Source organism: Camelus ferus, chromosome 31 (assembly GCF_009834535.1).
Source record: "Camelus ferus isolate YT-003-E chromosome 31, BCGSAC_Cfer_1.0, whole genome shotgun sequence".
Classification (NCBI taxonomy): Eukaryota; Metazoa; Chordata; class Mammalia; order Artiodactyla; family Camelidae; genus Camelus; species Camelus ferus.
Genome location: NC_045726.1, coordinates 15,623,108 through 15,637,114, shown reverse-complemented (window position 1 = coordinate 15,637,114; position 14,007 = coordinate 15,623,108). Strand labels below are relative to the sequence as shown.

General features: G+C 40.7%; 1 protein-coding gene across 1 annotated transcript in view; it reads right to left on the bottom strand.

The window, feature by feature from the left end:
• SLC18A1 (solute carrier family 18 member A1) overlaps positions 1–14,007 on the bottom strand; it is a 40,539-nt gene that overhangs the window by 24,500 nt on the left and 2,032 nt on the right. The window contains exons 2-5 of the mRNA XM_006180224.3: positions 8,479–8,694; positions 5,713–5,921; positions 2,297–2,464; positions 53–296 (exon numbers count right to left, since the gene is read on the bottom strand). Of these exons, the coding sequence (XP_006180286.1) occupies positions 53–176 (124 nt within the window). The 5' untranslated portion in view covers positions 177–296; positions 2,297–2,464; positions 5,713–5,921; positions 8,479–8,694. The remainder of the gene's footprint in view (positions 1–52; positions 297–2,296; positions 2,465–5,712; positions 5,922–8,478; positions 8,695–14,007) is intronic.

Sequence of the window (14,007 nt, the reverse complement as noted above, 5' to 3'; positions counted from 1 at the left end):
CCATTGGCGCCCAGAGCAAATTAACTCCCAGCATCGAGACCCCCAAACGTACCCACCACAGTGAGCAGCATGTTGTCCAGGAGCAGAGCGACGAACACCACCAGCAGCACCAGCTTCCGGGACTGTCTTCCCTTCTTCAGCAACTGCTGAGGAACATCCAAAACCGCCCTGAGCATGGTGTGGGCTGGGCTGGGCTGGGCTGGCTGGGCTAGGGGCGTCTTCTCCGCCAGGTTCTCAGGGAGAATCCTGTTACAGGTATAGGTCTCCTGCAGCCTTTGCAGCAGAGGGGAGAAATTCTGCCCAGACAAGGGAAACTCAGTATTAAAATGAGAAGTACAAGGAGGGAGGGTGTAGCTCAGTGGTAGAGCGCAGGCCTAGCATGCACGAGGTCCTGGGTTCAATCCCCAGCACCTCCATTAAATAAACAAACAAACAAACTTAATAACTGACCCCCTCAAAATAAAAAAAATATATATTTTAATACAAATAAAAATAAAATGAGAAGCACAAAGAGGTGCAGGTGACAGGATGGTACTGGAACCTCTTCCAAGCCTGTGTCTCTGTTCATCTCTTACACAGCTCGTTAACTCCGCCCAGTTCCCAGAATGCCTTCCAAGAAAGCACTGGTTACCGGCTTTTTATATCTGAATTCCACCTTGCACATGAAGCAGGCTCTAGAGATCACCTGACTCTGTGTTTCTCAAACATTAGACCTATGTTTGGAGGCTTCTGTCACATCTGAAGACTAAGTGTGCTGTTGCCTACTTAATCTTGTCCTCTAAATCCACTCTTTCTAAAACCTGAAATACTGCTGCTTTAAAATATAACTTGACGTACTATGCCAAAAAAAAATTATGTGTGTGTACCATCCAGAAACGTCCCAGGTGCCACATGTGTTATTTGTGTCGCTCATTGACAAACAGTGACCTAGAAGCCAACCCTCCCATCTCACAGATGAGAAATCTGAGACCCAAGAGGTCAAGACATTTGTCTCCAGTCACACGATTAGTGTCAAACTGGAACAAAATCCCAACTCTTTTTTAACTTGCAGAAATGTATTCCACCATCTTCCCTTGCCCTGTGGCACTATTAACGCTCCTGTTCTTTGGCTGAAGCTCGAGACCCCTGCTCAGAAAGATGCACTGCTCTGTGTAAACAGAACACTAACTTTCACGATTAGCTTTCCCCTTAGGACTTCATGTCATCGGTCAGCATTACGTCACAGGCTTTTGTTGAATTTCAGGCGATCACCGTTGCTGGGAAGAGTTCCATTTTCTTATATGTTGCTTCTGTTGTGGCATCAACAATTCCAATCTTATAAATTTTAAAACAGCTTACTGTCAGGAAGCATATCAGGCCCTAATCATTGTACACCCCTTGATGTGGAACTTGTCTTAAGGAAATGATTGGAAATGCAGCCAAAGATTTATATTTAAAATTAACAATTGTTGAATTATTTATGTTAGTGAAAAAAAATGATACATTTCAACGGTGGAATAGAAGCAGCTCTCATAAATAATGTTTTCAAATAATTTTGATGACTTAGAAAATACTCTTCGTATGTTAAGTGAGAAAAAAATATATTCAACTGTATTTACAGCTTGAGCTCAATTACATAAAAAATAAATATATGTGCACCCTTTTGCAACACTAGAAAGAGACACACCCAAGTGCCAGCTATTATAATCAACGACTTTAATTATCTTCTTTTTCCTTTTCTGTCATTTCTAATTATTCTGTAATCATTTGATAATTAACCACTTTCATAATACAAGAAGTAAATAATTTTAAATGATTATCATTGGGGTTCAACAGTCAGATTCGAATGTTGGAATTATCCCAGCACCGAGCTACCCTGTTCTAAGGCCAGGGTTGGAAAAACACTGTCCACACTACAGTTCGGAGTGACCAAGTGCCCACTGAACCGATTTCCAGGTAAGTTTTAAAAAGAAAATACATGCAAATCACTGAATACCTTTCATTTCTCTGTGTATAAAAAATGGTATTTCTAAACACAAATTTACTTAGGAAACGTAAGAAATGTATATCCAGGAAAATAAAAAGAGACTAAAAGAAAAGCGATGGAAAACTGAAAGACGTAAAATGGAATGAAATAAGTACTCTGAGGACAGACCAAAAATATTCAAGCAAAGCAAACCAAACCAACACAACAAACAAACCAAACTAGGAATTTGCCAACAAATCAGAAGTCAACTTACTTTAAAGTCAAAATTCTCCGTTAAGAGACACGAATTCCGGGAAGGATTAAATGCATCCAAAGAGAGAAACATCTTACCTGACGGGCCACCTGTGCGAGGTACTCAGCGAGGTATCGGCGGCTCTTGGCAGTTCAGCAGGGACTCTTCTCTGAAAGTGGATGTGCTGATGGATTTATTGCCACCCGTTATCTGAGGATGCCATGTGTGCCCTTTGTCCACAAAGATTTAATTGAAACCTTAGCTCCCTGCGTCAGAGGCAGGAAAGCAGCACCGAAGAGGACAAAGAGAGGGGAGAAATTATCCTAAACAAAGAGGCACTGGGCTGTGCTGTTTTTCATCCCCGCTTATCTACCATCAAACACATTAACTCTTGTCTGGGTCTTGAATACAAATTGGAAGACAGAATGGAACCAGAATACCGTTCCTGTTCGTTGCTACTTAGTCAAAGAGGCTCCACGTAACCCCAGTTGCTTTCTGGAAAGAAACAACTCTTAGAACACTCACAGGAAAAAAAAAAAAAACTATGCATGTTGTTCTCAAGTATAAAAATCCATCCCCTGTGGCCTCCATAAAGGCGTAGATTGTGCACTGCCATCCTTACATCCCAATACTAGCTCAATGCCTGGCCCATAGAAGCCTCCAGTAAACATTTCTTGGATCGATGACTGGCTGGATGGTTACATGAGAGAGTGTATCTCATTGTGGAATCTCAGAGTGGCCTTATAGATCTATACTTTTATGACATTTAGGGTCATCGGGGGGGTGGGGCAAAGAACATAAGTAATTTACAAAAGAGCAAATATGACTAATGGGCAGAGTAGCAGCAGAGAGTTTCAAATTGTGGAACTTGTGGGCCCCTCCCAATCGAAAGAGATGTAAAGGAGACCTGGAAAGAGAAACAGGGAGGAGGCAATAGAAACAGGGGGAGGGGAGCGTATGAGGTTCCTACTGCTGCTGTAACAAATTACCACAAACTTAATGGCTTATAACAACATGAATGTATTAGCTTAGAGGTCTGAAGGTCAGAATTCCAAAATAGGTCTTTTTTTTTCCTTTATGGAGATGCTGGGGATTGAACCCAAGACCTCCTGTATGCTAAGCATGTGCTCTACAACTGAGCTGTACCCTTCCCTTCCCTGCTCCTCCCCCATCCCAATAGGTCTTATTGGGCTAAAACTCAAGGTGTTGGCAGAGTTGCTTAACTCTCTGCCCTTCTGTCTCTTCCCTCTAGTCTCCCCCCTTCACTTAAAATAACTCATGGGATGACACTGGGCCTGTCCAGATAATCCAAAGTGATCTCCCCATCTCAAGATCCTGAACTCAATCCTATCTTCAAAGGCTCTTTACCATGTTAAGGTAATGTATTCACAGGTTCCAGAATTAGGGTGAGGACATCTCCGGGGGGGTTGGGGAGGTTGGGGGGTTTGTGGAGAGGGCATTATTCTGCCCACCACAGGGAGCACAACACACTGGCTCCCTTACTCACCCCGTTGCCTGAGCCTCTATGGAGAGAGGGCATGAGGGCCAGAAGATGGAGAAGACCTATACTAATGAAGACATTTACAAGATTCGGGGCCTAAGGCAGTGTCATGCTGGAGCCCAGGTGACACTTCTGCCACCATGCCCTCCACCCTAAGTACAGCTTTGGTGCCTGAGGTCTCAGGGCAGCCACCACAGGGAAGCCATCCTTCTCCACTGGGAAGAATAAGCCGTTCTCAGATGCCCCACATTGAGGATGCCCCACATAATTGGAAAACCACGGTTTAGAGGAGCTGAGGGCCTGAGAGACCAGGTACCAGCTAAATAAGAATCATCATACTTTGGGCTCTAACAGAAGCAACAGCAGTAATAATAATAGCGATCATTTACTGAGCCCCCTACATATCGGGCATATGTCTGCTATACACCTGTTTTATACATCATATACATTTCAGTTAGCTGTAACCACGCTGGTACTCACGGGCGAGCCAAGTTTGGATTGTTCTCATAAATGCCCATCACTTTTACTAATCAGAGTGTTGTCTATCAAACAGGAGTGAGCTCTTATCTTCCTCCTGTTTAATTTTCTAATGTAAGAGAACAAAATAAAGCTGGTGTGACTATGAGGAAATGTACATTCATGTACATTATTAGTGTGCAAATGGGGACCATTCTTTTAGAAAGGCATTTGACTTTCCATCTCTTGTCTATCAAGTCAGAAAACGTCCATAACTTTTAATCTAGTGATTCATTTCTTAGGAATCTGTTCTAAGAAAAGAAGCTAAAATATGGGAGGATATATCATAGGTATAAAATTTTTATCAGCAGTGAGGGAAAAAATGGAAACACCTCAAATGTACAACTGAACAAAAATATTTAAGCACACGGGCTTGAAAGGCTGTCATGTTGCTGTTAAAATAGAAAAAAAAGATTTTGGAGGCTATGTATCAACCTGGAAAAAATTATATATGTTTATATATAGATATTAAAATGGTAAGTAAACAGGTAGGATATAAAACTTCACATAGAGGGTACGGGACAGCTCAGTGGTAGAGCACATGCTTAGCATGCACAAGGTCCTGGGTTCAACCCTCAAAACCTCTATTAAATTAAATAAGGAAATAAGAAAATCTAATTACCTCCCTCCAAAACAAACAAATAAATAAAATATTTAAAAAAATTATTTAAACTTCATGTAAATTCATAGCAGCATTATGCACAATTGCCAGAAGGTGGAAGGATGAATGGACAAACAAAATGTGATATCTGTAGACAGTGGAATAATACTCAGCCTTCAAAAGGAAGGAAGGCAATTCTGACACATGCTACGACACAGATGAATCTTGAGGCCACGAAGCTAAGTTTAATAAGACAGTCCCAAGAAGACAAATACTGTTTGCTTTCACTAACTGGCGGTAACTGGATTACTCAAATTCATAGCAACAGGAAGTAGAATGGTGGTTTCCAGCATCTGGAGGGAGGAGGAAGTGAGAAGCTGTTGTTTGATGGGTGTAGAGTTTTTGTTTTGCAAGCTGGAAAACTTCCAGAGATTGCTTGGTTGCACAACTACATGAATGTATTTAATGACACTCTACTGTCCCTTAAAAATGGTTAGGATAATAAATCTTCTGGTATGTATTTTTTATATATATATATTGTATATACTACAATTAATTTTTAAAATATACCTAAGTTCTATTAGTGGTGATGCTAAATGGCAAAAGTAAAGGAGATTTTGCTAATGTATTATCCAAATTACAGTGGGAAAATTCAAAAATAAAAAAGTCGCCAGTAGAAGTAACATCTCAGTCTGTGTGCACGGACTCTGGGTCCTCAGGACTAACGATTTCCAGCCGGAGCAGCCTGCTGAGAATGACCTAGGCCTGAGACGGAACTTAGGGCTCTCTGACAGTGGCTCTGTTATCACTTAGTTAGAGTGGCCGGAACACAGCATCCTCAGACAGACAGCTTTTTTCTCCAGACCGAAAAACACGTATAACCTAATTACACTTACATTTGGTGGCGGCCGATGTGGCCTTGCCAGAGTAGATGGCCCCATGACTCCAACATGGAGTTTGCTTTTGTTTCTCATTGCTTTCTCTTTCTCTTGCTGGTCAAATATTTAACCATCATTTCAGACTTCCTCTTCTATCCAGCATACGTCAGCGTTCCAGCCTCAGACTAGAGAGGTTTGGTTCCTGTCACAGGCTTCTGAAAAGAAGGCTGGAGAGAGGTTAATTTATGGTTAAGAGCTTCATGGCACTGTGTACCCAGTCAGAGGGATCTGTGTCCAAAAAGCTGGGAATCGCTGTGTCTGGTAAACTGGAGAAAGAGCTTATTATAGATAAAGGGAAACGAGGTGCCTTAAAAACCAAACTCAAGGGCAGGGAGGGATAAAGTAGGAGTTGGATTAACAGACACACAATACTGTATATAAAATAGATAAACAACAAGGACCTACTGTACAGCACAGGGAACTATATGATTCAATTTCTTGTAATAACATATAATAGAAAAGAATCCAAAAAAGAATGTATAAATGCATGTACATGAATAACTGAACCACTTTGCTGTATGCTTGAAATTAACATTGTAAATCAACTACACGTCAATAAAACCTTTTTAAATTATATTCAATTTATTAAAGTTACAGATTAAAAAGTACATAAAAAATAAAAAAGTAAAAACCAAACTCAAAATAAGCTGGGACCTCCCTGAAGTATTGTAGGGAACTGGTGACAAACTCAGCAATAAATAAATGAACTGGGGGTGGGGAATTTCAGCCCCCTCCCCGCCTGCCCAGCAGTGTCCGTCCTTTCACCCTCAGAGCTCTTGAGGAGATAGCCCTGCCTTTAGAGAGAGCAGATTCAGAAACATTTAAAGCCAAAGAAGATAGAGATTCTGCCCCCGAGAAACTGGCTTCCTAGAGCCAGGTTCCTTCAAACGCAGTCCGGATTTCCTCTGGCCAGGGCGAGCGGGGGAAACTGCAGCTGTCCCATTAAAATGTAGAACCTGAAGGGGGTCCCTCTGGTAGAACCTACCCATGGTTGGGGGCGGGCAGGGGGCTCTTCTGGCTGTTGCTTCTCACAAGCTGCTCAGTCTTCTTTCTTTGATTCTTCAGCACAGACCTAAGCCTCATGGCTGCACTCCTGGTTATCTTGTACTCTCTGCATACTTTCAACGCCCCTCATCTCTTCTGCCCTCGTGAGGTCTCTCCCTTCTTTACTGCTTCTCATTATGTCATTTCAAGATCCTTCCTGAACGATCAAGTTTCAGCCTGGCCATTGTCCCCTGAGGATCAGGCTATACCATCTCCGCCTAGCTTGACTCAAGCCTGCTCTGCTTGGAAAATGCAGCCCCAGTTATGTCTATCAGCCAGCATTCCTATCTCCTTTCCTTTAGTGCCCACCTTGGAGCTATGCAAGAGCTGATTAAGAACAAGACTGACCAAAAACCAGCTGTAGAGATGCAACGTTTTATGACACTTGTGACATTTTTCCTTCAATTACAGTTATCTGCTTCTAGGCTGTAAGCTACTTAAAGGCAGGCTTTTATCTTCCTCACCTTTGTGTTCTACACAGCACCTGGCATCTTGCCCAGTAGGGATGTTCAGTAACTATTTGCTGCTGTTACTGACGACGATGATAAACATTCTTGCCTCTCTGAGATTTACACAGGACTGGCCGAGGTATGGGAAGCCTGGAAGGAGACTTGCATTTTTCCAGAGCCTGACTGCTTAAGAACGGGACTCAGGGAATTCGACCTTCCACTTGGAATTCAGCTCCCAAACCTACCATCCTTGACTATGTGAGCAGAATTCCACAAGCAGAACTGAGGGTTTTAAAATCCTCAGCTAACACTTGGAATCTTAGCCTCTGTCATGGCTACTTATTCACTTTAATTCATAGATCAGAGACGGAAAAAATTTACCGTCCCACAAACTGCCAAGCTAGGTCAGAGCGCCTGCAGAAATGTCCATGACTTCAGTGGGGTAAGAAAGGCCAGCAGTAACTTAGGAACAAAGGCCATGTTTTCTATAAATATCTTTCTATACATACCAGGAAACAGAGAAGAAGCACCTGAATTAGTAAGGTTTGGGTCTTGGTTCTGTCATTTGCTACCTGTGAGACTCGACAAATTACTTAACTTTTCTGTGCCTCAACTTACAGAGTTTTTGCTAATTTATAGAGTTTCTGCAAAGATTCGGTGAGTTAATTCACCATAAGCACTTAGGAAAATGCTTGTCACATTGTAGGCACATAATATTAGATCCCACGCATTTACTTATCAGAAAAACAGTAACACACTGACTCTGCTCTGACTGAATTCCTCTGTTTGGTGGGGGAATTTCCAGACACTAAGTTCCCTAAAAATTAAATTCCTCTTCAAAATGCAGCATCCACCATGAAGCTGTTCTGTCTTGCTAACCATGAGAATCGATGTGTCCTGCTTAAGAATCACATGGCACACCCATTACTGTTCCTCTGATCCACATCGGCCCCAGATGCTATCTAACTGAAAACGTCTGCCTTTAGATGGAGACTAATCTGACCTGAGCAAATCCTAGCGGGCCTTTCTCTTACCAGTTAGACAATCCAGCATGTCGTTCCATGCTGTTTCACATGTTCGCTGTCAGATCATGTGCCTTAACCTTGTCTCTACAATTTAGCCTTTAGCTCCTTAGAAACATGTTTCACAGTAATGTCATCCTTGCTTTCAAGATACAACACAGGCCCAGAGACACTGCCTGAGGACACAGAGTTCGGTCCAATGTACTTACCACTCTCTGGTCCTTCTGAAAGGTTTCCAGTGCCCAGCGGGATGTGGAGTGCATTACCAGTGCTCACTCAGTATGCATTTGTTGATAAAAAATATCATTTGGGCTTTCACTGCACTTCCCCAATGTGTTCATCGTAAATAAGCCAGGAAACAAGGCCTTTTTCTGGTGATGGTCAGGCTCTGATGTTGAGAGAGGGCAGGCATGTTGTCATGACAACTGGTGGAAAAGTCAACATAATCCAAATTAGAATAAATCCCTAGAATTTTTCCTGAGAATCCCAGATGTTGTAAGTCCAGCTGGTCCCCAGGTCATCTTTGCAACCGAAGAAGGGGCTTCAGACAGTCACCAGGTCAAAGCCCGGGTCTTGGATTCTCATTTCAGATAATCAGAAGCCCCCACCTGTCTTAGAAATAATTGGGTCTTCCAAAGTTCCCCTACATGAGGATAGAATAGCCTATCTATGTAGCCTGCATCAGAGTGAGTCTCCTAGACTTGTCCACACGCGTGCACAGCTAACAGAGCCAGAAGTGGGCAGCTATGGAAGCAATGGAGATTAAAAAAAAAATCTGAAGTCTAGGGAGGTCAGACTGCCTAGCCCTGCTACTATCTTGCTTCTGCAACTTGGGAAATCACTTTACTTCCGTTTCCTCATTTGTACATTGGAGAGTTAAGTCGAGTTGATCCCTAAGGTTTATTCCAGGTCTAACAATCATAAACCAGTCTTAGAGGTAAAACAATGAGTTCCCATCGAATGCGGACTCTGTGTCATCCCTCACTACTTTCTTTGACCCCAGTTCCTTCCAGGTCTCTGCAATACCGAACTTTTCATTTGTCTGATCACAGGATTATCTTACCACTGGCTGACCCTGGTGCCTGTTAAAATGAAACCTGGAACATTTGAAACAGAAGTGCCTTAATATTCCTAATTTCATTTCTGATTAAAAAGTGTAATGTTGGCACATACAAAAAAAATTGACAACTATAAACATTGCGAAGCATTCCATAACTCAGCGATAGTCACTCTGAACATCTGTATATATTTCTTTCTAATATTTCTCCTGAGGTTGTATGTACACATGTAGAAACAGAGATTATACTGTGTATGCCATTTCCTATAGAATTTTTACTTGATACTGTATTGTAAAAAGTTTTCCCATGTTTAAAATATCTTTCTATCTTAGTGTCTGAATAATATCCTATCAGCATTTATCCAACAGATTCCTATCGTTGGGCACATTTGGGATGAGAAAGGGCTGTCTGGATCTGGCAACAAAAGAAAGTCTTTGACAAAGGGGACCCCAAGTTTCAAGGGTACTTTTCCCCACTTCCCACTGCCAGACAATGATACAGCCAGCACCTGGTAAGGGAACTTCCAGCCACTGGCCTCATCTTGGGTCTGTATGTTTAAACATCGCACTGTGCACTTTTAAGTGGCCATTGTTCTGATCACAGGGGGCCCTCTGCTGTTTCCTTTCTTTTCACTACACATCAGTGACCCTGGTGACAATGAAAGTAATACGGAACAGAAGCAGAGATCTTGGCTCTCAGGTGATCCAAGTGCAGCTTCCAGACTATGAAGCTCACTCTGTGTCCGATGGTCAAATCAGAGAACACCCAACACAACAACAAAGGAAGAAAAAAATATAAATATGAATTAGTCAGCTCCCTCTCCCACCTCATGCTGAAACTTTTACATTGATGACCGTAGACTGGTTTATGCCTTGTGACACGGAAATTTACAGACCTAGTGAACTGACTTGCTGTGGTTTGTCTTCATAATGTTTTCCTTGATCAAGATTTTCCAGCAAATGAAGACAGACACACGTTAAATGGGGAAAATTAGGTCACTGGCATAAGCTTTTCTTCCCCTGCCCTCCTATAATTTTCTTCCCGTAAACATTTATGAAGAAGAGTAAGTGTTGGCATTTCTGTCTGCGATGTTGATTCCTGGAAGCCTTCTTTTAAATCCTTGAGAACTATGACACGAAATCTTCCCAACTGACATAAGGAGAGTCAGAGACAAAAGGAATCGAGGACTGGGGCAGGGTCATACTGTGTGAGACTGGGGCTGGTGACTCTGAGTCTCATGTTCCAACCACATTCCCTGCTGCTGAGGCCAGCTGGTCGTGCATTCCTTAGGGTAAAATAAGATAGGATTTCAACAAATAATAAGAGGACAGTAACCAGCATATAATCTGATAGGGTGTGTTCCCTAGGAAGAACCCTTTACGTAGAAGTATTAGTTTAGTGGAGAACTGTTCATCCGTAGAAAAGGAGCAACACATTGGCATTCATCTCCTAGATAGTTGTTATGTACTATGTGCAAGTTATCTTGGGAAGTACCATAGCCAGAACACACAGATAATTATAAGACACAGTCCTGCTTGATACAAACTAGTCAGGGAGCTATGCCATTTACAGAGCTCTTAGCAAAGAGCCTGACACACAGTAATTAATATGGGCATGTCTGAACAATCAATCAACCAAAGGCTATAATAATACTACTAGTTAAAACATACTTAGCCCTTGCTGTTCGCCGAACACTTTGTATTAACAGGACTTCAGTCCGGCCCCAGACCCTCTTAACCAAAATGCTGCAGTCCACGCCGTCCCCCAGGTGATACTTTCTGTGTGAGTATGTGTGCCTTTGGACCTATAACACCCATTTTAGGAAGAAAAATATAGTCACCCCCCCCCAAAAAATTGCAATATCATTTATGTCACTACATCTTCTGATTTTTAGCAGTGTATAGAAGTGTTTTACACTATTGCAATCGGCCTATATCAGTGTTTAGTTCTTTCCACTCACTATTATTTTATATAAATAGTTCCACATACTTAAATTCCACTAGCTATGTATCACATGCATGCTAGTAGTCATTAAATGCAGAATCCTTGCCCAGTTCACTACTGTTAGATACTCAGATTACTATTTCATTTTCACCATGATAAGCAGAAGTATTGCCAAAACAAGCTAGGAAAATATTCCTTTGGTTAATAATCCCATTAATGAGACTGCTGAAATGAATAATTGGATGAGCAGCTTGGGACCCACATCAGGTTGCCCTCCAGAAGGACTGACCAATTGATAAAGCCAGGAGAGATGTGTTGGGGCATCTCTTAATCCCTAATCCTGTCAATGCTCAAAAAAAGAATCACTGGGTTAATTACGCTCATTTAACAAATACAGTAGAACCTCATGGTGTTTCAGTTTGAATTTCTTCATTAGTAGGGAAACTAAGATTTTTCTATAATTCCTTATGTGTTTTTGTTCCGTGTGTAGAATTTTTTTCCTTTTGTCTTTCTTACATATTAAGGAATTTTTTTTAAAAAAACCAAGAGGAACAGTGTTTAAATATTAATGCTCTGAAGAACTAAGCAATACTCACATTCAATTTCACTTGACAAATATTTTTGAACTGCCCTTTACACAGATACCATCATTAGACACGAAAAAATTTTAAATAAAAATATTGTAATTGTCTAAAAAGTTGGAGATGGTGACAATTATACAAATATCTGATACTACCATACAGAAAAATGGTTCTATAAATGGAAATATCGCTCTTCCAACTACTGCTTAGCTATTTTGTTTCCTTTAAGAGCTTCAGGCTCCTTTGAGAATCTGTCAAAATCTACGGGCCATTCCCATGAGAGATGCCCAAATGCATATATTGTGCATGAGGTCTCACAGATTTCCGTGAGTCCCCAGTTAATGATGCCCATGACAGCAGTCTGATCTCTTTTTATTGTTTCCTTCAAACTGTTTTTTCTAACTACCCTCTTCTCTACATCTCATTGCCAGTCTCCTTGGTCTAAGGTTATCTAAGGTTACAAAGGGGAATAGCAGAGGAGAAAAACATAAAGGGGCACTTACCAATGCTGTGATTACAATGCTGAGTTCTGTGGTGGAGGTAAGGCCAGCACGCCGTGGAGGTGCGCTGGAGGACTCTGAGTCACCACTGCTTACCCCAGACAGTGACAGTAGCTTCCTGCCTAGTTTCCGTTTCTACTTTGCCTCCTGCCCCAATTCACTTTTTTGCTTAGTAGAACACGATGTCTTTTTAAAGCCTAATCATATCACATTATCCCTTCATAAAGCTTCCCAATCACACTAAGAATAAAATCCAAACCCCCATCCATAGCTTCCAAGACTCCATCTGAGCTGGCCCCGCCCTCTCTCCTACTGTTCTCTGCTAAACTTAATCCATCCTAGCCCCACTTTTCCTCTGCCTCAGGACTTTTGCACTTACTTTTCTCTCTACGTGGGTCACATGCCTCCTGGATCTTCCATGACTGCCTTGCTCTCTTCATTTAGATCTCAGATGGTTGAGGCACATTCTGGGACCACATTATCTAAATCTTCTCTCCATCCTCATCACTCTTTTACCGTTACCTGCTCACTCTGTTTTAGAACTTTTCATCACACGTGTCACTACCAGGCACTTTATTAATACATTTTTTTGTTTTTTAACTTTTCCACTCTTATAAGCACCCCGAGGACAGGGACTTCGTGTAAGTACTGGTAAGTCTCTAGGAATTACAACAGTACCCAATACACATAATAAGTTGTTCCAATATTTGCTAAATAAATGTTGGAATTAATACTTTGCTTGTGCACTACAGGCCATAACTGATTCCTGCCCACAGAGTAAAAAGTTAAAGACAACTTCTTAAAAAGTAAAAATCTTGAATTACTCCTAAAATAAAAGGATAAAAGGTGTAATGATAGCAGCATTCTGGAATTCAGATCTGAAACTTAACTACCACTGTGAAGAATTAGCATGAGAGGACCACATTTGTAATTTTTAAAAGAAAGCTGTCATATACTGTACTTGAAAAAAAATCAATGCAAATACATATTAAAGGATTGAGACCACACAGAAAGGTTATTAACTTAAAACAATCTCTCCCATATTCATATACATGTATACTTAAAATGTATACAAATTAATCTACTCTACATACCATTTTGCAATTGCTTTTAAAAAAACAATTTATCTTGAAGAATTTTAAAAATTTCAACACTGAAGACCATACTAATTTGTCAAAGGCTAAGGAATACATTTGACTAGATAGGCCATACCTTATGAACGGGCATTTAATTTAGATTATTTCTACAGTTTTGCTATTTCAAAAAGGTGTCAATAAATATCTCTGTCTATATATTTACATGTATATAGATTAATATAAGTCATATACATTATATTATATAGAATAATATATAATATGTGATACTAATATATCATATATAATTGAAAATATTTGTCATATGTATATATAATTTTCCTGAGGATAAAGCAAGTTCCTAGGAATAAAATATCTGAATATCACACCATCGAATTGCTCTTCTAGATACCAATTATTCTTTTAGCAATAAAATATAAAAATTCTTATTTTCTTATACTCTTTGACGAGTTTGGACATCAGTTACAAATTGTCGTCAGTCCCATGAATTAAAACAAAATGGTGTCTCACATTCTTTCTTTCTTTTTTTGGTAATTATAAGACATATTTATTCATGCTCAA